The sequence below is a fragment of the Penicillium coprophilum genome, assembly GCF_028826855.1.
Source record: "Penicillium coprophilum strain IBT 35676 chromosome Unknown utg000002l_segment0_segment1, whole genome shotgun sequence".
In the NCBI taxonomy this organism is placed as follows: domain Eukaryota; kingdom Fungi; phylum Ascomycota; class Eurotiomycetes; order Eurotiales; family Aspergillaceae; genus Penicillium; species Penicillium coprophilum.
This window is the reverse complement of record NW_026622722.1, coordinates 1,296,925-1,324,432: the sequence shown is the minus strand read 5'-3', so window position 1 is coordinate 1,324,432 and position 27,508 is coordinate 1,296,925. Positions and strand designations below refer to the sequence as shown.

Sequence of the window (27,508 nt, the reverse complement as noted above, 5' to 3'; positions counted from 1 at the left end):
TCGTTTGGGGTTTCTTCTGGCCTGTAACCTATATACCCACCAGAATGCTAGAACAGCAATGGACACATGATCGAGACGTAATTCGTGGGAAGTCAAGGGCAATGGTGTTGTGTGATTGCGTAGCAAACCTGTAACTTGTATTTGTCCTCTTATTCGGATTGGCGATTAGCCTTTCGCCAGGTATAAACCGACCCACCGCAAGTACGAAGAAGTTGGAGGAAATGCTAAAAAAATGGGAGAAGATTCGCTCAAGACCTGAAACTGAGATGAAGAAACAGTTCGAAACGCCAAATCCAAAAAGAGACCCACGCTCGTCAGCAAAAGAGAGCAAACCCAAGACGCCTCTTTTCGCAAACCTGCCAGGCTTCGGTCCTGCCAGTGTTGGTATCCACTGTTATACATGATCAAAAGTGGCAGTGGTGAAAAGCAATGATAGCAAGAAAAATACAAATCAAATAGCGAGGAAAAAAAGCCAAGAGAGTAACACAGAACGAATGTGATCTGAGATCCAACGGAGTCTAGAAAGACATAGCTGTGAAAATACCCCGCTTGAGGTGGAGGATCTCCACAGGAGAATGGGAAGATGGAGAAGCGCAGATCATAAGAACATGATAGTACATCCGTTAGAGGAAGCTATGTGCAGAAGCAAAAATTTGCGCTCATATGTGCAAAATGATAAGGGGTATCTCCGGGAAACTCGGGCTGAAGATGTGAGATGAAAAGCGACAAGTGCTGTCTGGAAGAGAAAAAAAAAACACAGGTTGTAGTTTAGGACACTTTCTTGAAACTGAAAGATCTCCATCGAGCCGTATGGCCGGGCTTCGTATGGTTGATGTGTTGGTCTTTAGCCAAGGGCTCGGGGGCCCGAATAGGTTGGATGGGTTGCTTGGGGTTGGAGATAGGTGGGAAGTCTCTTGGCGACGAAACTGGTGATTGAACTGGCTGGACCTGGTGAATTGGCTTGATCGGCTGAACTTGTTTGTTAAATGAGTGGGCCGGTTCTGCCTCTTTGAGTGGTGCTTCTGGCACAGCGTCAGGAAGAAGCGGTGCTGTCGAGAGATCCGATGTTGAGACTCGAGGCTCTTTTTCTTTGCTGAGTCGTTGACTGAGGCTGCGGCTGCCTCGTTTCAAAAAGCCGAAACTGCTCGACTTTCTTGGTGACCCGTTCTCGGCGGCGAAATCGACCGTGTCGGCCCTGCTGGCTTCGATGGCTCTTTTCAGTTCCTCTGCTTCTCGTCGGTACATTTCTCGGTTGTGTAGATCCTGCTCTTTCTGTCGATTCTTTTCGTTCTTATCCTTCTCTTTCTCTAGGGCACGACGTTCCTTTCGTAATTGGTGATCGCTCTTCTTTGGGCTCAATGGGGGAGCTGGTTCGTCAGGGATCGGAGGGAGAGGTGGTTGAACGGACCGCGGCGAAGCTAGATAAGGCTCTGAGGGTTCTTCTGGGTAGGTAGAGAGTGGGGGTGCTGTTGGGATTCGACTGAGAGGAGTGAAGGGAGCTGTGTTTTCAGGAGGCATAGGTGCACTTTGGGCATGAGCTAATGGTGGTGAGAAGGGAGAGCCATTAGCCTTTCCGGCCTCGCCTGCTTCGGCTGCTGCGGCGGTGGCTTGGTCCTCTTGCGCCTGCTCTCGCATGACAGCCTCTAGAGTTGTCTCTTGATAGAATAGAACATAGGCACACGCCAATCCGGGTCGGTCTCCAAAAAAGTTGCGCACGTAACTTTTGTCAACCGGCTCTACGAGCTCGTCGTCGAACAGCAGCCAACCACGGTCCTCGGTCTTGATGATGGCAACGTAGTGGCCGTGATATGGTCCTCCACCAATGTGAACAACCACCGCATACAATTCATAAAGTCGGTCTGGATCTTCGGCATCGTCTGTGGTGTTAAACAGACGAAGATGGTAGGGATAGACGACACGATGGAACAGCTTCTGCAGTCGCTGCAGATCCTCTGTATATTTGAAACGCTTCAAATGTAAAGCCAGCACGCGGGGCAAACGTTTGATTTTCATCCGCTTCTCCGCTTCTTGCAGTCCACCACAGTTGTCGCAGTGGAATTTATTCCGCTCACAGAGCATCTCCTCAGCCGAAAACTTTCGGAGACAGGAGGTCACAGACGAATGCTGCTCGAGATCTACCGATAAATCCAAAAAGATCTCGTCTCGCTGGGAGACCTTTTCACACGTGAGACACTTGGTCTCGGACGTCAGAGTTCCCTCGAACAGCTCATGAACCCACCTCGTCGTATTTGGCGACTTCGAGCCCGTGCTAGCTGTCAACATGCCCAACGAGTCCGCACTTTCTGTTGGTGGCAAAGCTTTGTCTGCGAAAGCTTGCTTTGTAGCCTCAGTCTCAACATTAGCCACCACCTCGTTCAGGAGCAAATTCAGAAACTCATGTGCGTCCTGGTGCATGGCAGTCCGGAACATTTCGTGTTCTCGTCGTAGAACGTCCAAAAACTGTTGCGGGCGAACGATACCAATGCGCGCTTGGCTTGCCACCACCGATTCGAAGATGTCCTTGAGCGAAGTGAAAAGAGACTCCGACATGCCGTAACTGGACGCATTGTTCTTGGTTTCCAAAATCGGAAGGGTCTGCAGTGCCACTTTCTTCTTGTATTCGGGTGATTCCTTGTCCTCGGGCTTCTGATTGGGATTTGGGGGTACACCGGCCTGGCGCGCGGATGGTGGCGAGGAAGCCTTTTGTTTGGCAGCCAGCGCCTCGGCTTCAAGGTGTGCATTTGGATTCTGGTAACGTAGATTCTTTGCGAGCGCGGCCTCGAGACTTTCCATCGGTGTACGTTGCGGGTAGTTAATGACGGCTTCACGGAAAGGGACCGAGTAGTAGAGACATTGCAGGATTGAGTTGCAGTAACACGTGTTTCCATACTAGATCAGCGGGTTACAGTCAGTGATTCGATCCAAACAGATTCCGGGGAAGCCCGTGACTTACATTTTCCATTCCGTAAAACTTGTCACTCCCGTCTTCACGAATGGATCCCATGTCCTGTAACCGCTTTTCTAGTGGTGAGATCTGCGGTACCTGGAGGTCTTTTTTCACAGGTGGCGCCGTGGCCGGGGGGTTGGATGCCTGCGCAAAGTGACGAGTTCCAAGTCAGCGGTCCCATTCCGAATGGTCTCACGGGGAGCCCGAAGCATCTGCTGTGCTACCAGGTTGAGAGAGCATGGCTGTAGGGATGGTATCACTCACCCCATTCTTGTGGCCCTTGGAGAAGAGCTTCATGATGGCTTAATGATCGGTCGCACTCTGCATTGATGCAATTCACAGTGTTTGGATGTAAAGGTGATGGATCGGCATAGAAGGTGAGAAAGAAATGAAGCGTGTCCGGGGAAAGTGTTGATCACATAAGGTTTCTGGGGGGTAAAATGAGAGAGAGAGGGAGAGGGGGGGGAAGACGGGAGAGAATGATGAGAGATCCGAGTTATGGGGTAGAGAGGAAATAGATTAAAGACCAGAGACAAGGAGGAAGTCTGGAATGGACCCAATTTATTTTAGCTAGTGACCATATATACATGTCAGTACGGAGTACATCTATACAAGTAATACAAATGCAACAGAAACATCCAGAAAACCCTACTAAGACCACAACATCTCTATCTCTTGACCTACCCCATTCATCTTAGTCTCTTTTACTCCACGTGGAGACCTAAGGCAGGTACTCCAATCGCCGATTTTATATCTTTTCGACTCATTTAGTATACACCGGCTATACCGGAGCCCCATCTTCAATTCATTGGCTACATTTTCCCCCCTGGCGGAGTCCTCTCCACGTCCATGGACTCTCTCACACTCCCATCTCAACCAAAGAACTTCATCGTGATGATTGGTTCTAAGCCGCCCTCGCTCACGGGCCATGTGTCCGCCCCTCGCATGGCGTCGATATGACCAATGATCGTCGCCGTTATGGAGAAAAGAAGGTGGCGGTGGAGTCTGCCCCTTCCAAAGTTGAAATGTGAGTTCCAAGGTTGTTCCTTACTTGAACTCTGTTCAAATGTGACAGGGGAGGCATCTCGGACCGCTGGATTCCATCCCAGAGGCTTACATGGGAGACACTGCCTACATAGGTGCTTAGGTGCCTGCCCAGGTGCCCAGGTGCCCAGGTGTTACCGTCAGCCTCTTTTTTTATTTCAAGTCCCCCTTGCGGCCCTTGCGGGGTCCAATAGGCGCCGCAATAAGCCATTCCTTTGGTACCACGCACGTTCCTGCCATGGGGGGATAATCTGCCTAAGGTGGCCTCAACATCTGATCGAAACCTTTATAGAGATCTGATCACTCCGCCAATGAGCATTCGAAAGTAACTCCGTTGCTCACTCTGCAGTACCCATGGTGGGGGTGGCGAGGCTCTCAAGGGGCTCGGTAAAAAGGCGCATGTTGGGGAGATAGGAAAGCAATCTACGGAGTATCCGCCTTTATCGGATGACGTGCACTGCGGAGAATCTCCTTGAGCGATTTATTGTTTCTATCAACTGGTAATGTACGGAGTACGGAGTACGAAGTACTAGATACAAATCCTCGTCTCCATCACACACATCTTAAATATACTGCATGACATACTGCCTGATATCGTCACGTACCATCGGAATGTAAGCTAGGCGCCCCATCCCAAAGAGGAAAGAGAATCTCCCATTTCCCAACACGAATCTTCTACTCCGTGAATGATCCGGGGAAGTCCAGTATAACCTTGGCCTTGAGGCTTAATATTTCATGATTGCCTTGTCTTTACATCTCTGTTAGCTACCTGGTACATCCGCAATAAGTAGCCCCGTAGATATATTCAGATGAAATGGAGTAAAATGACAGATACATAGAAGATTATTTATGGGTATTGATCTGACCACATAATCCCATATGGGTGTGTGAGTGATATCTCTAGGTACAATGTTGTAGAGAAGAGTTATGGAACATGGAAGGCTTTGTCCGGATAAACTCTCGGATCAATAGTCCTGAAACAGAATGAATCTCCGAACCAGAAGATGCCTCAGGAGACCAGGACATGGGATAAACCCAATAATTTTGTCTCGCGCCGTTCTTTTTATGCCGTCCATTCCTGTTCCTTTGCGCTCTGTACAACGAGCAATTGCCAATCCATTTGGCCTGTCTCCTATTTTCCTGGCTCAACGTCCGTCCTTGACTCATTGTCCTTCCCTGCACCGACTCATCTCAAATAAAAATAATATCTCTGCCCCCACCATCCCCCACCAAGTTTATCCCCGCCGCACTCGCCAGTTTTCCTCCTCCCATCGCTCCGCTGAATCAATCATGGCCAAAGACAAGGGTTCCTCTTTCAACCTCAAGACCCCCAAGGGCACCAAGGATTGGTCCGGCTCCGATGCCCTCCTCCGAGACCGCATTTTCACCACCATCGCAAACGTCTTCAAGCGCCACGGCGGTACCGCACTAGACACCCCAGTCTTCGAGCTGCGCGAGATTCTAGCTGGCAAATATGGCGAGGACTCAAAGCTCATCTACGATCTGAAGGACCAGGGTGGCGAGATCTGCTCGCTGCGTTACGACCTGACAGTCCCCTTTGCGCGCTGGCTCGCCATGAACTCCGACGTCCGCAGCATCAAACGCTACCACATCGCCAAGGTCTATCGCCGTGATCAGCCCGCCGTTAGCAAGGGCCGCATGCGTGAGTTCTACCAGTGCGACTTCGATATCGCCGGTACCTTCGACGCTATGGTGCCCGATGCCGAGATCCTGCGTATCGTCAGCGAGGTCTTCGAGGAGCTAGGCTGGACCGGTCGATACACTATCAAGCTCAACCACCGCAAGATCCTGGACGGTGTCTTTGCCGTCTGTGGTGTGCCCGAGGACAAGCTCCGCCCTATCTCCAGTGCCGTCGATAAGTTGGACAAGATGCCGTGGGCGGATGTGCGCAAGGAAATGGTCAATGATAAGGGTCTTGACCCCGAGGTTGCGGATCGTATTGAGAAATACGTTATGCACAAGGGCTCGCGCGAGCTGCTCGACTCTCTCCTCAAGGATGAGACCCTCATCGCCAATGCCTCCGCCAAGGCCGGTCTCGAGGAAATGGCTTTGATGATGGACTACCTAGAGGCATTCGGAGCGCTGGACAAGATCTCATTCGACATGTCCCTTGCCCGTGGTCTCGACTACTACACCGGTGTCATCTACGAGGTTGTCACCGAGGGTTCTGCTGGTGTGCAGGCCGATACCCCAGAGGCACAGAAGGCCGAGAAGTCCAACAAGAAGGGCAAGGCCAAGCCCTCCGAGGACGACGACCGATCTAACGACCCTACCCTCGGCGTTGGCAGTGTTGCTGCTGGTGGCCGCTACGATAACCTAGTCGGCATGTTCTTGCCCAAGGCGCAGATTCCCTGTGTCGGAATCTCATTCGGTGTCGACCGTATCTTCTCTATCACCAAGGCCCGCCTCGAGCGCGAGCAAAAGTCCGATGCCCTTCGCAACAGCGAGGTTGACGCCTACGTCATGGCCTTCGGTGGTAAGGGCTTCAACGGCATGTTGAAGGAGCGTATGGAAATTTGCCAGAAGCTGTGGAGCGCTGGTATCAAGGTAAGCCTTCCGTCAATATTGCCACATTCGAATAAATACTAACATACATGTCTTCAGGCTGAATTCTCCTACAAGCTGAAGCCCAAGCTGCCCCAGCAATTCAAGGCCGCTGAACAAGGTGCCATCCCCTTCGGTATCATCCTCGGCGAGGAAGAGCTCGCTGCTGGCAAGTGCCGCATCAAGGAGATGGGTCTGCCCGAAGGACACCCCGAGAAGGAGGGTGTCGAGGTCGAAATCCCCTCCCTGGTTTCTGAGCTGCAAACTCGTCTTGCTAAGAAGCAGCAGGGTGCTGTCTCTTCTTTGGCAGCCCAGCTGCAGGGTACCAGTGTTTAAGCGATTAAGCAGTGGGTCTGCATATTTCATTTTGTTTTCCTTTAGAGCGTGTTTTTCCAGAGGGGTTCTCTGTTTCTATAAAATTATGTGAATCACTTGCATTGTCGGGCTTGGAGCTCAATGGCCTATAAAAAGGATTGGGACGTTGTCTTCGAGATAAAAGAACTAAGGATACTTTTTCAAAGATTTGGCTTGATGTCTACAGTGGAATTACCAATACCCCATTCATTGCATTTCCCTGTGTATTGGTTATAAGTTATACATTATGGCCAGTGGCATATATCATGACTATTTCTCAAGACGATTGTTACTACATTTGGAAAACAAAGGTACAACACAACTTGGTATAGGAAAGGCTTGCATATAAAAAAAACTAGAATTACAATACAGAAGAAAAGCCATACATATACACACAAACGAAAGAGAAATCCTAATATCCCTCCGCGTTCTTCATCAAGAACGACTTGACAAAAGGCAACCGATCAACGACTCCCAATCCAAGACTGCGCGCCCAAGCAACAGGCCCTTCGCCAGGAACATTATACATCTTATGTAGGAGATCACAAGCGCCCCCGATCTTCGCATTGGGCAAGTACCGCTCACTCGAGTATCGCTCGAGAGTGAGCAAGTCACCGACATCCATACCATGCGAAACAGCGTACTGAATAGTCTTCGATAGCGAAGCAACATCCGCCAGGCCAAGGTTAAGGCCCTGTCCCGCGAGGGGGTGGATAACGTGCGCTGCGTCCCCGACAAGCGCAATGCGCGGCGAGACATACTGCGCCGCGTGCCGGAAGCGAAGCGGGAAGGACGCGACTGTTCCTGTCTGTACGGCTGTTGCTGGGGGAGGGATTTGGGTTGGGAGAGGGGTGTGTTGGGCACGCCAGGTGAGTTCGTCTTGGTGGGAGTGGGTTGAATCGGAGGATTGCATGCCCATCATATAGTTGAGGTCCGTCATGTCGAGACGGAAGGCTGCGTTGACCATGGCGAGGAAGGCCGGGGTTGGGAGGGACTTTAAGTAAGCTGCGTTCTCGGGGGTCGTTGACCAGACGAGGGTTGCGTGGTTGTTTGGCAAGGGGAGGAGAGCGATTGGGCCGCCGAGAGATGGGAGGAAGCGCTGGTAGGCTGTGCGCTTTGAGGCTGGGAAGGGTTCGGTTGCTGGTTCTGCGAGAGCGAGGGTTGCGACGATGCCGTGGCGGTCGTAGTCCCAGCCCTGGGTGGGGATGTCTGCGAAGGAGCGGACGGGGCTGTTAATACCGTCTGCGCCGACGAGGAGGCGGGCAGCGATGCGTTTGGGTGTCTCTGTTTCTGCGGCTGGGCCTGTGGGCTTGACGGTGAGGACTGGCCAGGCTGAGAGGTCGGGACCTTCGGGTTTGAGGTCTGAGCCGTTTTCGATGGAGGCGACTGTGGAGTTTGAGAAGAGGGAGAGGTTCTCGTCACCAGAGTCAGCGATTCGGCGCAGTAGAGCGCGCACTAGGTTTGCATTCTCGGTCATTGTTGCTACAGTGCGCATGTCTTCGAATGGCGATGTCTCCATTGACCAATCGAATGATATTCGGGACCCGGTTTGGCCGTCCCAGACCTGCATGTCCTGGTACTCTTGCACACGGTTGACATCGAGGTGGTCGTAGGCGCCAATGCTACGCAGGAACGACACAGTCGAGGGAGTCAAGCTACTGACCCTGTTGGAGAACTGATTCGGTTCGAGGTCCCAGGCCTTGGCTTTGCGGAGATCTTGGCTCTCAATGAGGGCAACTTTGAGCTTTGAGGTGATAGGTGATGCTCCTGTAGTAAAATTGCATCAGTACATCATCAGTACATGTCTTACTTATCTGCATTGGGTTATGCATACGAAGCGCGGCCAATAACCCTAGACCCGCGGGCCCGCCTCCAACACAAACCACATCGTAGAGGTCAGGGGAATCGGATTTAGAGCCAAATCGCCGCCGACCGGAGCTGATGCCATGACGGCAGGTCGGGCAAACATACGGCCGAAGGACAGCTCTGGAGATTGGACGCATTGTGTTTGGTGATTGAAGGTTGAATCGGATGATCGAAGATAGACATGCAGTGCAAACAGTACAAACAATATTAACCGTGCATACAACTCCGGGGACGTTTACATGAAGTTAAGACCGTTTCTAGTAGTAGCTTGAAGCAATGCCAACATTTCTCTGAATGAGGCATAGTTCCTGGGTGATTTTGAATGAAACTCTAGTCCACAGTGTGATGCATTATGCACTACCGGAATCTCACGTCTTAGCCTTTCAATACATGAAATTTCATTTAATCGCTATTTTTACTTCAAATGCCTGACTTTGTTTGATTCGCCTAACTCCAGATCTGAATAACTAAAGAAGTATGATGGTATTGCGGGTATGAAACACAGAATAAGCGAGCGAAAGAACACAGACATGAAGAGCTATGTCAGACTCGGTCTGGATAATACATCAAGCACGCTGAGACCGAGATAGCTAAACGGCTCCGATAGCAGCCGAGTCAGAGTCATGCCCAGGCTCGGCTTCGCCCTCCATCTCTGCTACAAATCGCTCCCACGTAGAGAGGACACCTTGGTAGAAATCGATGTGCGCATCCGCAAAAGCCCCGAGTCCATCTCGGAACTCGACTGCTTTGATACGTTCGAAGTCCGCGACTTCGCGGATAACCTCCTCGTCGAACATTTCTGATGTAGTCTTGGCAGACTCGACCTCGCGGGTCAATTCGTCAATGCGAAGCTCAAGCTTCCGCACACGCTCGCGGCGAGACTGTTCATGGTCGACACCGCGCATGTCCTCCATTTTGGAACGGATGAAAGATGCTGGGGAGGAGGTGAGCGGGTTTGAAGCGTAGTAAGCAGCTGGGTTGGCAGCCAAAGAGTCGCGTTCGGTCACAGCTTTATTGCGGTAATCGACCAAGGCCTCGAAATCAAGCTGTTTCTGCTCGCGTGTCTTCAGCAGGGATTTGAGGGACATGATATACGATTCAGTATCGCGCAGCGAGCCCAAATAGTTCTGGTCCGTGTGGTCTTTCAGCCCGCGCATCCCGCGCGCAGTCTCTTCCACGGAAGCTGCAAAGACCTGTAGTGGCATCTCAACAGCAGGCTCTAACGGAACGAGTTTGCGGAACTGTGTTGCCAGCTCGGCATAGTCTGTATCTAGATCGGATTCACGCCGCGCAACCCGTGCCACGGTCTTCTCCACATGTGATAGGTCTTCGTCTAGCTTATCGGCCTTCTCTCGCACCTCGATAAACCGCCGGTCTGGCTTGTGCACTTTAGAGAAGGCGTTGACAAAGGAATCTGTAAGGTTATCGAAGATACCAGTAGCCGCACCATCTGACCCGGTATTTGTTGACACCCGTGTTGAGTGCAGGCGCATATGCGCATTCCAGTCCGACGATTCCAAGAAGATGGTGAGAAGAGGAGCGCGCCGAAGCACAGGGTGAAGTGTCAGTCGTTTCAAGAATCGGTGTAGTGACCAAGCTCGTCGCGTTGTAAACTCCGGCCCGAACCGGTCTCCCCGCACGTACTCCATCTTGTGCTTGTCCGGCAGCGGCGGCACCGCGCATGCCGGGTATTCGCGATAGAGGGTCTTGTATAAGAAGTAAAAGTCGGTAAAGCGCCGCCGAACAGTAAAGTCGGGCTTCTGGAAAGATTTGAAGTCGGTCTAAATATGTCAGTTATGGTCCGTTTGGGGAGATATAGATGTCGAGAGGTCTAGGCAGCAGTTGCACCTCTACTCCCCGACAGCATATGCAAAGAAAAAAGCATACATGTGTGGTAACCAGATACGAGATATATGCGTCTTTTGTCCCGTCATTTTCTTTGAGCGGGGAGTCAACTCGGCACTCAAGAACGCCATCGCCGATGCCCGCCAGGTCAACGGCGTCGGCTAGCGGGCCAGCTTGAGGCTCTTCTTGGGCGGAACTCATTCTCCGCTTGCCATTGGAGTCGTGATGAATGTCACTCGTTTCTGCAGCCTCTGTGCTTGCAGTTGTCGGCCGTGAGACATCACTGTCGGGATCATGCTTCCAAGACACACTGTCAAAGTCGTCATGTTGATCCATCGTGGGGGTTTATCGGTCGGCCGTGGTCAACCGGCTGATATTTGTTGAAACCCCAGTAATGCCGAGAACTTAATATCTGCAGAGAATGTTTGATCAAGAGTGATAGGGACTGAAAGGGCCAAAGAGGTGGAATGGAGGGGGAAGTTTGGAGGTTGGAGCTGAGTTCGATGATCGCTGTTCCCCAGGGCGGAGTTCCCGAAGCGGAACGTCATCGTCGCTTTATTATTAGAATCAACAGTCTACACCATTTGTTTTTATAATTCTCATAATTCCTTGAGAATTGCTTTAAATATGATGAAATTATCTTTGTATGCACAGCACGCTTTTGGATTACTGTCGAACGCTATACAACCTGAGCATAGCATCTCTACCTTGTCTATTCCTAGTGACCGATGCTCTCCCATTCCAACGAATCAATATAGTATATCGACAACACCGAACAAGCTGAAAAGTGACGATTGACATGAGATCAGGGTTTTTCCCGATAGGAGCCATCGTGGGATGATCCATCTTCGCCATCCTTTTCCCGGATATTGGCCGACCCATCACGATACGGCTCGTCATCATCATCACTGAACATTTCCTCATCACTCTCTCCAGCGAATGCATTATAAAGTTCACCACCACGACGCTGTGTTCGGCCAGATGCTCCAGTCATTGGTTGTATTTCATCCTCGTCCTCGATCACTTCGAAATCGTAGTTGTCGTGAGCAGTGGTGCGACGACGCTTGACTCTTTGTACCTGGAAGTAGACACCCAATCCAATGAAGAAGGTAATGATCATGGCCAAGGATGCATAAATCCAAATTTGTGTTCGCTTCGAAGCACCAAATGTGGGAAGGTAAGAGGATATATAGCCTGATCCGGTAGAGGAAGGGGATGGGGTTTCAGCTTCACTTCCAGTAGTGCTGATGGGCTTCTTCTCATCTGCAAGTGGCTGCGTAGGCTTCGTAGCTGATGGCTGTGGCTTTGAGTTCACAGGCCGGTCGTGGTGGTCACCCGGATTGGCAGGGGTTGCGGTCTTTGTTGGAACCGCCGTAATGCTAGTCGTGGCCACAGGAGCATCCTCATAGGGATGGTCGTCATCATGCTCGTCTGGCAGAGGGTGAAGCTTTTGTTTAGTCCCGTCGATGGCCTCTCCCCATAGATTGAGTCGCCAATCAATGAACGTGCCAGAGTGTTCATTGACATTGGTGTCTTTCACAATGACAGACCAATTGCCAATAGGAGATTCACCCCTGAGAATAAATTAGCGAGCCATATATTATGGGATTGGAAGGGAAACACATACCAATGAGCAACAGACATGAAAGTCCAGTCGTCGTACCCGACCGCCATGTCATCCTTTTCGCGGGCAACACTCAGATAGCTGACGATTCCAGCAGGGCTGTGTAGCTCAACGCTGATATCACCGCGGCGGGTGTGGTTGACATTCATAGTCACAGTGACATGTTCCAACTTGGCGATGTTGGCCTTCTTCAATTGATCATCAGTCACCGCATAGCGACTAAGCAGACCCTTGTCGCCCTGGGGGATGTCCTGGTGCACTCGCAGCCAGGGCGAGTGGAGCCACGCTTGCGGCTTCACAAGGTCCCAAGTCTTAGCAAGCTGGACCATGGTATATGTATCAACCTTTCCAAAACCCCAGTCATGGCTGAACTTGCGGCCAGAGGGCAGATCCTGCCAGCTACCGTCGTCCTCGCTCACGGGGACCGCCGTCTCCACCATCAAGTATTGTAGATCACGCCAAGTGAGCTCTGGGCGCGCGCTGAGCGCGAGTGCCACGCTGCCGGCGGCCAGCGGACCAGCTGCAGAGGTACCACCATGCCCAGAGAAGCACTTGTTAGCCCCCACATCGGTAGTGTGGATATAATCGCCGGACCCGCTACTGTATGCGACCACAAGTTGGGCCGAGCAGGACTCGGAGTAACTGGGGTGTTTTCCTTCTCGGTCAATGGCACCAACTGTGATACTGTAGATACTGTTGGTATACCCATCGAAGTTGCAGTTGTCCCCATATGCCGCACCGTTACCGGCGGCAAAGACGTAGATCGAGCCTTTACCCCCTCGGCCCTTTTGGATACCGTTGGTCATGGCTCGCTTGATTAAGATCCCAGGCGCATCCATGGTAGCACCATCGTCGACGGGGCCCCATGAACATGAATATATGTCATTCTTTTGGTAACCGAAGTTGATGGCTGCCGCTTCATCGACATCATCGATGGGTTTGGACAAGATCCGGATACCGGCTATCTTGCTGTCGTACGCCACACCAACTCCACAAACATCGTTCTTTGCCGCCGCGATCTCGCCGCAGCATCGAGTACCATGCTTGTCGTCAAGGAGAAGAGGGCGGGGATCCGGGAGATTCTCGTTGAAATCCCAGGAGCCCTCCGGGAGGTAGTTGGGCTTGAGGTCGTTGCTATCCATGTCCAGCCCATCATCGACAACTGCAGTGGCAACGCCCTTGCCAGTTATCCCCTCCAACCACAGTCCTGTCACATTGAGATCGTGTCCGGGCTGCAATGTGTTGACAAGGTGCCATTGTTCTCTGAAGATCGGGTCAGTGATCCCTAAAGATGACATGGCCTCTTTCTGGAAGGCAACGACCTGCGCATTTTCCTTCCTCTTGTCCAGCGATTTATAGGGTACAGAGACTGGTGGAAGTCGTTTCTGCAGTCGCTGGCGTGCTGGAGCGATCTTATGCGACCACAAGATCTTGTCTAGGGGATCATCACCTGTCCCGCGCTCATCGAGTCCGTCCCGCCGCCGAAGCTTTCGCCTGGTCCGCAGGTCTTTCAACAAAGTGTCAAACTGAGCCGTCTCTTCGCGCGGCAATGAAAAAGTGTGATGGCCATCTAGTTGACCAATCTGGCCCTCGTGGCGTGCACCCAGGATCTGTGCAATGTGGGAGGGGGAGGTGGTCTCGTCAAGGTGGAGGGCGAAGAAGTCACGGGTCTCTTGAGAGCGAGGATGTAGGTCTGCGGACACGGAACCAGCAAGGCTCAGGATGGCAGTTATGCCACTGACAATGCGCATGATGAGGAATCGATCGTCTTGAAAAGATATCAAGGGAGGGTTGAGGTTCGAGATATCTAGCAGGCGGGTGCCATCGATAGTGCCGGACCGTTGAATAGCAAGTCGATGAGTTGTGTGGTAAAGGGTGTAATTAACAAAGAGAAAGTAAGCTCCAAGATGTTATTTTCAAGGTTCCAATAATTAGTTGTTCATAGGAGGTTGTAATAATGCAAGACACAATGTTCCAGGCAAAATAGGAGGATCGTCAGAGGCCACCCACACGGGATCCTATTGAGTCTCGATTGAGCTTGGCTTAGTTTATTCGGACACAAGCCTTTCTTTTATTAATTATCAAAGAAGTTTTGAACCGTTAAGGCCACGGTTTCTACTCTGATACTCCGCATATTACCGACTAACCTCGATAGGTGCGCCGATACCTAGATGCCTAGATACCCAGGTGGCTTATTTGATTACGTAGTAGGTAGTGGACCCGGGGGACAGACGGGCTTAGGCAGACGTGGCGATCGACACATGCTAACACAGAGCATTATATCGGAGGGACTCAGTATTTTGTATTTGAGTGCTCACCAACTTATAGGAAATTTGAATTCAAAAGCCCCTTCAAGAGCATAAGACTGGCTATTCTTTTTCACTGTAAACCTCTAACTGCTTTATGTTACGTATATTTGAGCACGCTCCTTATATGTACCGGGCTAAGTTTATTCCCAGATCGGCACGACACAGGCGACATGTATGTACGGAGTACTCCGTAAGCATAAGCATAGCGCTGCCTATTGTGTATGAAGTACACCGTATATCAGAGGGATTTCGCTAAGAGTCGCCTTGCTTCTACCATAGTCAATTGAGGAAGACGGAAAAGAAATCGACCCACTATCTATTCTTCAGTACTGCATACATAAGAAATTCATACTTTGCCCAGATCGGAGCATCGATTGTTCATTCTCAGCAAACAAAATGCGTAGTTCAATTACCTGCCTGAATATAGGAAGTTTTGAGTATATATAGTCTATCTACCCTCTACGGAGTACCTAGTACGTGATGCTTAACTCCGCCCGTTTCCGACATTACATAAGTGGGATCGTTGACCTCGGAACCTAACTGCATGTAGGTACATAGTTACTCCCGCCTTCCCTCCGCATCTATAGATTCACTCCGTCATGAGTACTGCTAAGAGGAGATATACCGATGAATTTGATACCCAACCCGCAGCTCCTAAGAAGAAGACCGTTCGTCACCGTGTTACCTTAGCCTGTGAGGAGTGTCGCGCACGCAAGAGGCGATGTGATGGTGCAACACCAGCGTGCGGTGGATGTGTTAAGCGCATATCTGTGTGTGTATATGCCTCTGAAATCCAGGCGAAAGAATGGCGGGACAAGTATGTATATACTAGATGAAACTCTAATTCTGATCGTTCCTAGCTAGACGCTAACCGGACACTTAGTATGATCCATTCTTTGCGGGCTCGTTTAGAAGAGCTTGAAAAAGAGGACGATTCGACGCTGGGGCCTGATAGAATCTCTCGTCATGATTCCCACGTCGCTACCTCAACTCCATATCCTGATCCAGGGATTGAGACCGGTGGTGTCGAAGATGTTCAGCCCTTGAGGTCGCCAGAAGTGACATCTCAAACTGTCCTCCCTTCTGTCTTTCAAGACCAAGTGCCTCTAAGAGCTGATGCACCCTGTGTCCAGACACAATATGTTATCTCTCCTAGGCCGAGAAGCCCGCACGACTACAATTTGAGGGGTTTAGAACCATGTAGCGTGGAAAAGTTGATGAAACCGATTGATCAAGCCATTGACTCTAGGGGTGACCAGAACAGCGCACTTTCCAATCCGAGTTGGCCAAAAAATGCAACGGTCAATGGCCCTTGTTCCATCAGTGCCACGAGCTGCTACTGTGAGCAACTACTAAACGCCTCGCGATGGCATTTACCGCTGCGAGGAAATGCAGATGATCTAGTTGCGTTGTACTTTGCTCGGGTAAACCGAATGTATCCGACCCTTCATGAGCAGACGTTCAGGAAGCAATATGAGTATTTGTGGCAGTTAACGACGAGGGCATCCACAACCAGCAGTGTCAATTGCCCTGGATTATGCAAACAGAAAAGCAAAGGAAAAACGTTTCCTGGGATGGTATACGCTGTATTTGCTTTGGCCTCTTTGTTCGAATCCGGAACTCCAGAGCAAAACACCTCTCGAGCGGAGGACTACTTTCGACTTGCTCAGGATATTGATCTCTTGGGTACCCTGGATCATGAGGTGGGTATTGAACTTGTCCAGCTGGGTCTCCTCATGGGGTTCTACCTCCAAAGCACCGAAAGGTTCTCAAAATGCTGGAATATCACTGGACTCACAATTCGAATGGCGCAAAACATGGGACTACAGTTGAGAATTTGTGAGGCTCGACGCAAGGGGCTGATACACCCTCATAGCACCCAACTTGACTGCGAGATGAGGGTACGAGTTTGGTACGGATGTGTTTTACTAGACAGGTGAGGGAGCAGCTGCGTGTGACTCATTCTCTGCTAAAAGGCATGGTGTAGAGAAATTTCATTGTCTTTTGGGCGGCAATTGATGATATTCAATGGCGGAGAGGCTGTTAGGTTGCCCAAAGCAATCGACGATAACCGCCTCTCCGAAGAAATGGGGACTTGGAACGTTCAGCCCCCAGGCCATATGAGTTTGCTGGAGTCCTACATTCAGACAATCAAACTCTACGATATACTCAAGCAAGTGTTGGATCGGGAGGAGCTTCAAGATTCATCGGACAGAGGCCCGGATATCCAGTCACTATTGAGCCTGGATACCATGATCATGGAATGGCGTGAAGCTTTGCCCTCTTGCCTACAGTATGACTCTTCCTCTGAAGGTACAAGCTCAGCGGAGCAGCATAGAATTCCCGGCATAGCGATTCCGCAGGTCGATTTTTCTGCTCAGGCTAAACGGCTTTACGCAAGGTATTCACACCAACCTTACCTTCCTTTGGTAGCCTCTGATATATTATAGATTTCTACACGTGCGAGTCCTGATATTACGCCCTGCCTTGGATCTATTGTTTCAAAAACAAAGACATCCTCCGCCGTTGGCCAAGAAGGGATCTATGGAGATACGGGTTCAAGACCTGATGCTCTCGGACATAGCAACCCAATGTGCTTCTTCGGCAAACAGCCTAGTCAAGCTTCTCGCCGCCCAATTTCACCAGGGAAACTTAGTGGCCTGGTGGTATAATATCAGCTGTAAGTACTGAGAATATCGCCCTTGTCGCCCGTTTTGACGAGACTTAGACCTGCATACTTGTGGCAGCACATTATTAATGGCGCAACTATCCACGCTCAACGATATGGCATTATCTCGCGAGCTTTCGGGTAGCTGGGATCTTTGCTTACGATGTATATCGCGCTATAAGCGTGTGAGCAGCATTGCAGAAAAATCGGCTCGTCTCCTGGAAAAAAGCAGACGATGCCTGCTGCCCGAAGAATACCCCCAGAAGACAACTTTAGGAGATGATGCGCATGCCATGACCCCAATCAGGGCACTTCCGAACAACAGCCCTCAAGTTCAACAACAACACCTCTTACCCCAAAGCCAAGCGGCGACTTCCCCTGAGACCTACCACTTGAATAAAGATCAGCCACCTATTGACAATGCCGAGGAGTATCGTTTGGATCAGGAGTGGAATTTAGCCCAGCCCGGGACGCATAAGGAGCAAGAGTTTCCTGTAGATTTGATGCCCGAGTCAGCCGTCGACGCACCGCGATTTGACGGGCCCGATGGGGATCTATGGGCTAATGATACCTGTGCTAGCTCATACTGGTCTTTTATGCCGTTTCTTTCTCAATTGGAGGCACTGCCTTTGGACTTTGACCCACCAAATCTGGAATAAAAGCAGTCTTCTGGGGGTCTGGTACATATACCAAGTTTTATGTCGGAATCTCCTCAAACTGATGTGGCGTCCTTGGATTATGGGATTACAATCAAATGATTCATGCAACGCGTGTAATTCACAAAAACGACAACCATTCGTATCTGGCTTTCTCAGGTAACTTATGCTGATCTACACAGAAACACCTAGGTAGCAAGCAGTTCCTCCTCACAGTGCTAAACCTTCAGTCACATCAAGTAGCAATTTCCCCATAGATTTACGCCCCTCGAGGTCCTTTATGCGAGACAATCAGCAACAAAAATGATAGTTCTAGTTCCAAATCTCTCACCTTGTGGGCTTGTTGTACCATATCCAGAGAGTACACCTTGTGGATATTGATCTTGAGGTTCTCTTGGAGAATTAGATCGAATAGTTTCTGGGCGTAAGATTCGAACTCCTCTCGGGTATGGATGTATCCAAGTAATGTTGGTCGTGCAATCTTTACGCATTTCGGTGAGAGACGGCTGTATTCCGTTAACCTGGACAGTCCAACAGTAGAGGCAATTTTGAAAGTCTCTCCTCAAAGATCAAACGTACTTCAGTGGCAGTGGTGGAACAGGACCACTTGCGTTTCCAAACCAGATGACGGTGCCCTTCCTCTTCACGGCCTCAAGACTCCCCTCCCATGTGTCCTTTCCGACGGAGTCAAACACCACGTCGACTCCCTGACCTTCTGTGATGCTATTGACAATCTCAGGCCAATATTTACCCTCAGGACTCCGGTAGTCAATAACATGGTCCGCACCTAGACTCTTCACCAGGGCAACCTTTTCAGGACCACCAGTGGTACCGATGACCTTCGCACCGATTCTCTTAAGAATCTGAGTCATGATGAATCCTACACCGCCAGCCGCAGCATGAATCAAAGCCCAGTCTCCTGGATTGACCTTGTACGTCTCATGTGAGAGAGCCAGACATGTGAGTCCACTGAGGAAAGAGGCAGTAGCCTGCTCATCGGAAATTCCAGACGGTAGCTTCATAGTCTTAGCAACAGCAACTGCTGTGTACTCAGAATAGCCGGCAGTTCCTAGCCAAATGACCCGATCGCCAATTTCGAGACCATGAGTTTCTGTGTTGGGTCCGATGGCCACAATTATACCAGCTGCTTCTCGACCGAGAACCTCGGGCTTGGGGGACGGGTAGAGGCCCTCGCGGAAGTAGATGTCGATGTAGTTGATTCCGGAAATGTGATTCTTCACCAGGACTTCGCCCTCTTTCGGAGTTGGTACAATATAGTCGGTACGATATTGCATGACCTCCGGGCCGCCTAACTCGTCGACGACAACTGCTCTTTGAAAGGTTGGTAACGACATGATGCAGAATGGGAGCAACCAGACAGCAGTCACAAATAGATGTGTAATTTGTATTACTGAATTTGCAAGGACTTTAAGGCCGATTTCGTACGAGCTCTAATCCGACTAATAAACAAAATGACATTACCTGATTCGATTTCCATATATATGCACTTTCTAGTGGGCTTGCGGAGTTAAGGCGGATACGCTGCGGCACTAATTCGACCCCTTGAAACTCCCACAGCTATTCGAAAATGCCCCAAGCTTTCACGTTCACACTTCATCCACCTATTTACCAAAATCTGACTCGACATGGGTGAATGTTGCCTCAAAGGCTTCCGCTGGGATGCCCAGCCAAAGGGCTATGAGGCTAAACTTGGAAACAACAATTGTTACGTGACTGGATCGAACTCCAACGTCGCAATTATGATCATCCACGATCTCTACGGATGGAAGTTCCCCAATATTCGCATTCTGGCCGATCACTATGGGGAGGAAGTGAATGCAGTTGTATACGTACCAGATTTGTAAGGACTGTTTGCCTGTCTTCCGAACCTTTGCTAAACAACATATCAGCTTCGCCGGCGAAGAACTCCCACTGGATATCCTCCAAGATCAAAGTCAATGGCATAAGCTTGATCTTCCTGCATTTATCGGTCGTCATTCCAGGACCTCCCGGGAGCCTGAAATCGTTGACTGTGCCAAAGCCCTTCGCTGCCAGTACCACCGCATCGGAGCCGTCGGGTTTTGTTACGGAGGTTGGGGAGTGTTCCGTCTCGGAGCCAAGGGTAATGACTTGGTAGACTGCATTTCGACAGCACATCCGAGTTTCCTGGAAAAGACCGATATTAACCACATTGGCGTGCCTGTGCAGATCATGGCCCCGGAAATTGACCCCATGTTTACGCCGGAATTGAAGGCTCATAGCAATCAGATCATTCCGACACTCGGGGTGGCTTATGATTATCAATATTTTCCGGGGTTGGAGCATGCGTTTGCTGTGCGAGGAGATCCGAAGAAGGAGGGTGAGCGGAAGGGGATGGAAAGGGCGAAGAGTGCGGCGGTTTCCTGGCTTAAACTCTGGTTGAATGATATCTAACGATCGAGAAGATCTTGTATAATCTGGCAGGATGGATTTAATTATGAGTAAATGCCATCCTGATTCATTCTGATGATTTGAAAGCGTTGTCCCTGTGGCCTGTAAACTAAACACTCATCCTAGGAGATTAGAAAGGTCGAAATATCCATGATTTAGCCCGAATCAATGTACATGAGAACATTGTGATTCTTGAAAGATTACATCAGTCCTGCATTATTTCCACCAGCCCAAGTTCTCCCCTACAAAGCTCTATGCTGTCATCCTGGAGATGCTGATAGAAGTCAATCTCATCTAAAATTGTACAACCCAGAATACTCTCCAGCTCGGCTGTACTAGAGACAGTCTCCTGGGTAGGCAATGCCATAGAGTGATCAAGAAGGTTCGACTTGAAGATACCAGCGGCAGAGAAAGGTAGGAAGTCTTCGTAGGTGATTGGCTCGTATTCGATGTGTCCCAGTTGTAGCAGACGCGTCAGAGTAACCCGTGGAGTCAACATTCTTTCTTCCACTCCATCTCTTCCTGCTTGCGTTACACTGTAGTGAAAGTAGACAAGCCCACGGACCCGAAGCTCCTCCCATGTATCGGGAAACTGTTGAAAAGAATTGTGGAGAATGTCGCTGAATTTGTCACTGGAAACATTGGTCGCAGCTTGAACTGCAAACGAGTGCAACTGGTCATAGAGCTCCCGTCCTTTTCTAGTCACGGCTGCACCTCGCTGTTCAACTTCACCAAAGCGCGCGGCATGGGTACCACGGATGACCTGACCGTTACCCGTGGCAAAGTCTACTCGCTCTTCAAGTGCTTTGAAGCTCGTTTGACGTAGTAGAATAGGGCACTGGCGTTTTGGGGGGCCCTCAATCACGTCCTTTGCTGGGAGGCCCCGCCGAATCATCTCCTTCTGGACATGGTCAATGTCGAGGGTTCTTGGAGTCAGATGGTTGATATGGGCACTTGGAAAGCAGACGATATCGGCCACTATCGTGTGCTCTGCTTTGACTTTCAGGTAGTCGTCAATGGAGACGTTTGACTTAGAATGCCATTTGAAAATTTTCAATGCGTCAGTGATGAAACTATCGACTTGCTGCGCGGACAACGTGTTGTGGTTTTCAGCGTGATCTATGATATCACTCAGCCGTGGCGTGAATATGTTCCGTCGACTTAAGATGCTATCGGCTGTTTCTCGAATGTCGGAGGAGAGCAGATCTTTTCGTAAGAGAGTCGTAAAAACCCGAAATGGGTTTTTGCTAAGGGCATCGGCATCGACGGGCCGAAAGGCAGTGCCATAGATAGGAAATCCGACAATTTTCAGGTCATAGTATCCCACAGGATGCATGCCGAGAATAGCAAAGAGCCGTTTGATCATTCGCATCTCGCCTTTAGTTCCGAGTCGAATTGCACCATGGCGCTCCAGTTGATTGCGAAATGCGAGTTCTTCGGGATGTTTCCCTTGTGCCTTGAGCACAGAGCTATCAACATCTCTCACGATTTGGACAAGGTCTCCATAAAGAGGGACTTCTGCCCGATACATATCAGACAATGCCTCGGTGAACTTGGTACGGAGGTCGTCCGGATTCCAACTGGAAAATTAGCTAACGATAATGCTTTCCTTCAGGTGAAGTAACTTACCCTAATGGTTGCATGTTGAATTCTGTATACTGGTTAGGATGAAAAGTCAACGATCGAGGAACGCCGTACGTTTCTCGGTGCTAGTTCTAATTAGCTACGAGACTTACAAAACTCACATATATGGGGGCGGGACTAATCATTGTTGTATGTTCCATGAATCTTCATTGAAGCGCAGTTGGACCGCAAAGTATGAATTGCTGCGGAGATGTGGCGGAAGACCCGCACTCATATCCTACATTCACATCTGGGAAAGTCGAAATGCGTTATTGTTTCTCTCGGCCGTCGTGATTTAGTCGTCTATCTCATTTTCTTGGCCTATATCATTTGTTCATCATGCCCTCCTGGGAGCGTCTGATTTGATTTTTAAGACCAGACTGGCATCGAGCGGTTCAAAGAGCCAATTCTCCACGCTGACGATGCATCCTCTCTCTATGAGTTGGTTGCAGATCGAAAATTGAAAGCTAAATGTATGACTGGATCTGACATTCTTGCTCTGTCTGCTTCATTCAATATAGCGAAGGTGAAAAAGAAGTGAAATTTTGTATAAAAATTCAGTATAGACAAGAGTAGACGGCCACTTATGTGGCCTTATGGTATTTTATAGTACTCTTAGGTAGTCTTCTTAGTAGTCGTGACTCTTCATATATATATTATTGTATATATAGCAATACCGACGGAAAAGTAAGAGGCTTATATCTAGTGAATTAACTAACATCTATAGAAAGAGATAGAAAGTAGTGATACTGAAGGCTATAGGAGTGTATACGTATATTCACTATTTGCATCGTCGATATAGGTATATATTGTTATAGTATTGTGTTTCATACTCGAATTTCATTGGTAAAGCTTCAATTTGATATACTATGTCGACAAAACTGACTTGAAATTCCACAGATCTAACTGTTAGAGGTAATTTATATTGTTCTTTAAGCTTGTATGCAAACGCAGACTATATATAATCCGTCGTTCCAATCAACGGCTTCCCAGACGCCATAGCCTCCATGAAAGTCTTTGGAGACTCCTTCTCGAAGAACATCTCCCCACTCAACAGACTCCTCGAAATGACATCAATCGCAAATGGGAACATGTCCTTCTCATAAGCGACAATTGCCTCCTGTGTGATTCCGAATTCCTCCAACTTGTGCGCAAGTATCACCGAATCTCGCATCGCACAGTTGACACCGTCTCCAACGAATGGTGTAGTGACGTGCGCCGCGTCACCAATAAGCGTAACACTAGGGACAGACTCCCAGTTCAAATGCTCGGTTGGCATGTAATACATCAACCATGGACGGAAAGGGCCGTCACTCTGCCGGATGATATCCTGCATCTCTGGAGAGTAAGATCCAAAGTATTCTTCCTGAAGGAGGAATCTCTTTGCCGCATCGAAATCAGAAAAGTCCACGTTGTCGCAAGCGGGAAAATTCTCGGGCGCTTGAAGACCGATGTCGACGCGGTAATGGCCATCGCCTTGGCGAGAGTTGAACATGTGCTTGCCATCTCCCATCACAATCATGGATCCCTTGCCAGCAATGGACTCCATCTTAGGGTAGAATGAATTATCTGGGAAGATTTTAGTCGTGATATAAAGCTTGTCAGAGTAGACTGGCTGGGCAGAGGTGACCTGAGTTGCATTAATAGAGCATAAGCGTAGAATTGGAGGGCACGAATACACACCAAATGCCTGATTTTGCTAGCAGTACCGTCAGCCCCGACAACGAGCTTGAATCCACACGCCGTGGTGCCATCGGTGAAGGTGATTACCACCTGGCCATTCTCGTCTCTCGCCGCGCTCTGCACGGCCTTAGACCAAATGACCTTCTCATCCGGAATGCCAGTCAAAAGCACCTTCCGAATAGCCCAGCGATCAATTTCCGGTGCATCGCGACCTTCTCCGAACCTGAAGAGCTGCTCGCCCTTGTGGTTGTACAAGAGATGAATGGTGGCGTCGCCAACGCGCGAGTACTTCTTGAACTCCTCGAACACACCACCCTCGCGCATGGCACGCTGCCCGCTACCGGGATGTAGATCCAAACATCCCCCATGCGGAGGGGAATCTCTCTGGGTCCGCTCGTAAACAATGTAGTCAATGCCCTTTTGCTGCAGGGTAGCTGCAAGAGCCAAGCCCGCAGGACCACCACCCACAATCGCGATTTGCGGTGCCATATTTTACCAGAAAAAAGGATGCAAAGAAGAAACAGCGAGGAAAATTCCAAAGTTGGTGGATATAAAGAAAGCCCCACTCATGACTGCGGAGTTAATGCGGGTGAAGTTGCAGTTGTTGAAACCGCGGAGGACGAGTGTGCGGGAGATGTTTGCTGAAATTTATCTCTGTTTGAGGAGATACCAGAAATAAGCAAAGTAAGTCCGCAAAGTATTCTGAAATATTGAACTATGAGGTAGCCTTGGATTGAAGTCCCGGCGGGCTACATCTATGGCATACAGAGTTGTGAGTTTGAACAATTTCACTGGGCGATGACTTCAATTTCTGACTTAGAACGAATCTCCTGGTCTATCCCCTGGCACATTCAGCTACTTGATAGAGTGTAAGACATTCCTAGAGTGGCAATGACGAGACCGTTCAGCACAATACAATTCCCCGATTCACAATCCTCTCCCACTCTATACAAAATGGTACTCGTCAAATTGTCAAATCACTCCTTGAAATAGATCGAATTCTCCCAGCGAGACAAGCGCTGTCCAATCATCGGCCGCTTCTTAATCTCTGCCTCGTCCTCGCCACTGCGTACCCTCCGGATGAACTCATCCACGTCAATATCCACCCCAATCGGATTCTGCGCGTATTCCTCACTCGCCATGAACTCCATTGCTTCCTTCCGGGTCGGAAAATTATCCACCTGTAACTCAAATTCGTTTCCATCCGGGTCAAAGTAGTACATGCTCGTGCTCATGCCGTGGTTCACAGGCCAATGCGGCAGGATCCCTAGTGACTTTTTCTGTTCGTAGCTCTTCACTAAATCGGAGAGACTGTCTAGTGTAAACGCAATGTGATATATTCCCACGGCAGTCTTCCGGTCCGAAATGTGCCTGTGGCTCGGGTCGTTGACGATGACTAGACGATGGTGCTCATCATCGTAGGCGATGAAAGCAGCCTTTTGGTTGCGGAGAGTGATAGTACCACCAAAAAAATTCAGGTGCCATTTCACCATCTCCTCAAATTTGTCGGGGGTGGTGCGCAAGCCGAAGTGGCCAATACAGGAAGGACTTATCAGCTTGTTGGTAGAGGTGGTCATCTTGATAAGTGCTGGCAAATGATCGTGAGAACTTCTGAGGCGCAGCCTTTTATCCCGTAGATGATCTCCTGGTCTTAAATCAAGTTCATATTTTTGTGCATCGGCACCATCTGGGCGCCGGGGATGGCGGAATGATTCAGCCTGTGCGGGTTTAAGGCGGCACATCAATGTGCCCCAGAATCGGTCCTTGGTTCCAGAACGGAGATGGGAGTATGTAATCTTCAAAGAACTGACCATCTCCTTCATTCTTTGCCGATATTGAAGAATTCCATCTCCCACCAGATTTGTTGCCTTGGACACAATGCCGCACGAAACCAAACACCACCCAACTATTGGTCTTATCAAGGGACTGAATAAGGTACCTACTGTGATTCAGTATCTCGGTGTACAATACGCAACTTTGAAGGATCGCTTCTCTCGTGGGGTGCTACTTGAGTCCTATAATAGTGGCCATATCAATGGGGATGGAGTGCTCGACGCTACATTACTAGGGTACGTGTGAGTTAACCTTCCCCTTACGGCCAGCTAATCAAAGTATACATGTAGGCCAATTCCACCGAGTCCTGCATATGGATGTGCATGGGAGCAAACCCTACTTCAGCACTCGCTGCCTTTTCCAGAATACAACCAGTCCGACACAGAGTGCTTGACTCTGAACATTGCAGTCCCCAATGTAAAGGATGCTGACTCGTTGCCGGTACTGGTCATGGTTCATGGCGGTGCATTTGTCACTGGGAGCAGCTCGTATCCACAGTATGACCTTGCTCGGATTACTAACCAGAGTCTTGAGCTGGAGAAGCCGATAATTGTTGTTGCAGTCAAGTAGGTTTCATCCAGATGCTTCCTTGGCCATTTACTGATATGGAGTAGTTACCGTCTTGGAGTCTGCGGTTTTCTCCACTCAGCTACTATGAAAGCAGCCGGATATAAGCCCAACAACGGCTTGGATGATCAGAGGCTAGCACTCCGCTGGGTCAAGCGTCACATCAGCGGCTTTGGGGGCGATCCTAACCGGGTTACATTTATTGGAGAGAGCGCAGGAGGTGGTGGGTTGTTTCTTTTCAGGTCCTTCGAGATCCAGGCACCAGTCGCTAATTTTAGAAAGCATCCGGATGCTTTCACCTTCATTCTGAGGAGGTTCTGTTCACTCAACTCATCGGAATGAGTGGAACATCCCTGTTACGTGCCCGCACGCCGGAACTGCTGGAGAAATCCTTCGCCCAGCTTGCAGATATAGTTGGAATTCAAGATCTGTCACCCGCAGAGCAGATTCAAAAGATTCTTGAAATTCCTATTAGCGAATTGACGGCCAAAGCTGGTCGACAAATTCCGCTCGGACCCATGGTGGACGGTGACTTAATTCCCGAGATCACCACTTTCAAGACCCTGGCCGATGACGCTGAAGTGAAAAGGCTTTTCCCAGGGATCCAACATTGCAAACGATTAATCATGGGTGACTGTCAAATGGATGTGAGTTCTTCTCATGAGTTTATACCTAGGAAATCACTCTGATCAGCATCTCAAACTAGGCAATGGCACTTGCTCCTCGTCTGGGAGCAAGAACCGATATCTTTTCTCAAAGACTTGTCAGGTATTTATCCACTGCTTTTGAGAATTGGGACCAAGAAATTGCTCCAGCTATCGCCGCAGCATACAATCTGGATCCAAGTTCTACTTACAATACCCCCGAATCGACGGAGAATGTTTTGAACTTTGGCAACGACGTGTGTTTTGCCGCAGCAGCACGGTCATTTACCAGGGCATGGAGTTCGTCCTCAGTCCCAGGAACAGAGGCTTTGCAGTATCATTTCAACTGTCCCAACCCCTGGGATGGACCATGGAAGGGCCATGCCACGCATATCCTCGATATTGCGTTTGTGCTGCAGAATTACGCGGAGAACCTCTCAAACGGGCAACGGCGCAGTGCCGAACAGTTTGCTGCAGATGTTGTCACCTTCGTGAATGGGAAGAAGCCGTGGGCAGAGTACCAAGTTGGGGCTGCAGAGGGCTCGATGATATACGATGCTCCCATAGAAGGAGGTCAGAATCTGTCGGGATTTGTTGCGAGTGAAACGCCTGGGAAAACAGGAAGGAGATACGCATTGCAGGTGCTTGTCAAGCCAGAGCTGTTCGATCAACTGATGGATGCCTGGCAGATGTTTATGGCAGGGCCATAATTCGGCGGGAAGACTTCCATATCCCTTCCATGCCGGAGTGCAGATATTTGGACTTTTAGGCATAAGAAGTCTCTTACTAATCTCAATTGCATTATGAAATGGCAAATTACTTCTGTTAAAGAGTCAAAGTGAAGTAACTC

General features: G+C 49.7%; 12 protein-coding genes across 12 annotated transcripts; 4 read left to right on the top strand and 8 right to left on the bottom strand.

Annotated features, from left to right (window-relative positions):
* Window positions 1–768: 768 nt before the first annotated feature.
* Window positions 769–3,244, bottom strand: creB (uncharacterized protein; the record flags this gene model as incomplete). Its single annotated transcript, XM_056673687.1, has 3 exons — window positions 769–2,889; window positions 2,954–3,091; window positions 3,212–3,244. 3 exons carry the CDS (start codon window positions 3,242–3,244, stop codon window positions 769–771), a joined length of 2,292 nt encoding a protein of 763 aa, XP_056534212.1.
* Window positions 3,245–5,056: 1,812 nt separating this feature from the next.
* On the top strand, window positions 5,057–6,892 carry N7500_002540 (histidine--tRNA ligase; the record flags this gene model as incomplete). The annotated part of the gene is made up of 2 exons (XM_056673686.1): window positions 5,057–6,559; window positions 6,617–6,892. 2 exons carry the CDS (start codon window positions 5,057–5,059, stop codon window positions 6,890–6,892), a joined length of 1,779 nt encoding a protein of 592 aa, XP_056534211.1.
* Window positions 6,893–7,322: 430 nt separating this feature from the next.
* Window positions 7,323–8,913, bottom strand: N7500_002539 (putative ubiquinone biosynthesis monooxgenase (Coq6); the record flags this gene model as incomplete). The annotated part of the gene is made up of 2 exons (XM_056673685.1): window positions 7,323–8,677; window positions 8,745–8,913. 2 exons carry the CDS (start codon window positions 8,911–8,913, stop codon window positions 7,323–7,325), a joined length of 1,524 nt encoding a protein of 507 aa, XP_056534210.1.
* A 453-nt stretch (window positions 8,914–9,366) lies between these two features.
* N7500_002538 (sorting nexin-4) lies at window positions 9,367–10,957 on the bottom strand (the record flags this gene model as incomplete). The annotated part of the gene is made up of 2 exons (XM_056673684.1): window positions 9,367–10,557; window positions 10,664–10,957. 2 exons carry the CDS (start codon window positions 10,955–10,957, stop codon window positions 9,367–9,369), a joined length of 1,485 nt encoding a protein of 494 aa, XP_056534209.1.
* A 469-nt stretch (window positions 10,958–11,426) lies between these two features.
* kexB (kexin kexB) lies at window positions 11,427–13,996 on the bottom strand (the record flags this gene model as incomplete). The annotated part of the gene is made up of 2 exons (XM_056673683.1): window positions 11,427–12,195; window positions 12,249–13,996. The coding sequence occupies 2 exons, from the start codon at window positions 13,994–13,996 to the stop codon at window positions 11,427–11,429; spliced, it is 2,517 nt and encodes an 838-aa protein (XP_056534208.1).
* Window positions 13,997–15,153: 1,157 nt separating this feature from the next.
* On the top strand, window positions 15,154–17,881 carry N7500_002536 (transcription factor domain-containing protein; the record flags this gene model as incomplete). The annotated part of the gene is made up of 5 exons (XM_056673682.1): window positions 15,154–15,371; window positions 15,438–16,490; window positions 16,542–16,955; window positions 17,005–17,234; window positions 17,283–17,881. The coding sequence occupies 5 exons, from the start codon at window positions 15,154–15,156 to the stop codon at window positions 17,879–17,881; spliced, it is 2,514 nt and encodes an 837-aa protein (XP_056534207.1).
* Window positions 17,882–18,088: 207 nt separating this feature from the next.
* N7500_002535 (quinone oxidoreductase family protein) lies at window positions 18,089–19,233 on the bottom strand (the record flags this gene model as incomplete). The annotated part of the gene is made up of 3 exons (XM_056673681.1): window positions 18,089–18,154; window positions 18,210–18,384; window positions 18,458–19,233. The coding sequence occupies 3 exons, from the start codon at window positions 19,231–19,233 to the stop codon at window positions 18,089–18,091; spliced, it is 1,017 nt and encodes a 338-aa protein (XP_056534206.1).
* A 291-nt stretch (window positions 19,234–19,524) lies between these two features.
* N7500_002534 (dienelactone hydrolase family protein) lies at window positions 19,525–20,311 on the top strand (the record flags this gene model as incomplete). The annotated part of the gene is made up of 2 exons (XM_056673680.1): window positions 19,525–19,739; window positions 19,789–20,311. The coding sequence occupies 2 exons, from the start codon at window positions 19,525–19,527 to the stop codon at window positions 20,309–20,311; spliced, it is 738 nt and encodes a 245-aa protein (XP_056534205.1).
* A 202-nt stretch (window positions 20,312–20,513) lies between these two features.
* Window positions 20,514–21,951, bottom strand: N7500_002533 (uncharacterized protein; the record flags this gene model as incomplete). The annotated part of the gene is made up of 2 exons (XM_056673679.1): window positions 20,514–21,888; window positions 21,938–21,951. 2 exons carry the CDS (start codon window positions 21,949–21,951, stop codon window positions 20,514–20,516), a joined length of 1,389 nt encoding a protein of 462 aa, XP_056534204.1.
* A 935-nt stretch (window positions 21,952–22,886) lies between these two features.
* Window positions 22,887–24,103, bottom strand: N7500_002532 (FAD-dependent oxidoreductase; the record flags this gene model as incomplete). Its single annotated transcript, XM_056673678.1, has 2 exons — window positions 22,887–23,561; window positions 23,615–24,103. The coding sequence occupies 2 exons, from the start codon at window positions 24,101–24,103 to the stop codon at window positions 22,887–22,889; spliced, it is 1,164 nt and encodes a 387-aa protein (XP_056534203.1).
* Window positions 24,104–24,591: 488 nt separating this feature from the next.
* N7500_002531 (VOC family protein) lies at window positions 24,592–25,191 on the bottom strand (the record flags this gene model as incomplete). The annotated part of the gene is made up of 1 exon (XM_056673677.1): window positions 24,592–25,191. The coding sequence occupies one exon, from the start codon at window positions 25,189–25,191 to the stop codon at window positions 24,592–24,594; it is 600 nt and encodes a 199-aa protein (XP_056534202.1).
* Window positions 25,192–25,492: 301 nt separating this feature from the next.
* N7500_002530 (Alpha/Beta hydrolase protein) lies at window positions 25,493–27,368 on the top strand (the record flags this gene model as incomplete). The annotated part of the gene is made up of 5 exons (XM_056673676.1): window positions 25,493–25,683; window positions 25,738–26,013; window positions 26,062–26,237; window positions 26,297–26,661; window positions 26,721–27,368. 5 exons carry the CDS (start codon window positions 25,493–25,495, stop codon window positions 27,366–27,368), a joined length of 1,656 nt encoding a protein of 551 aa, XP_056534201.1.
* Between the last annotated feature and the right edge of the window lie 140 nt (window positions 27,369–27,508).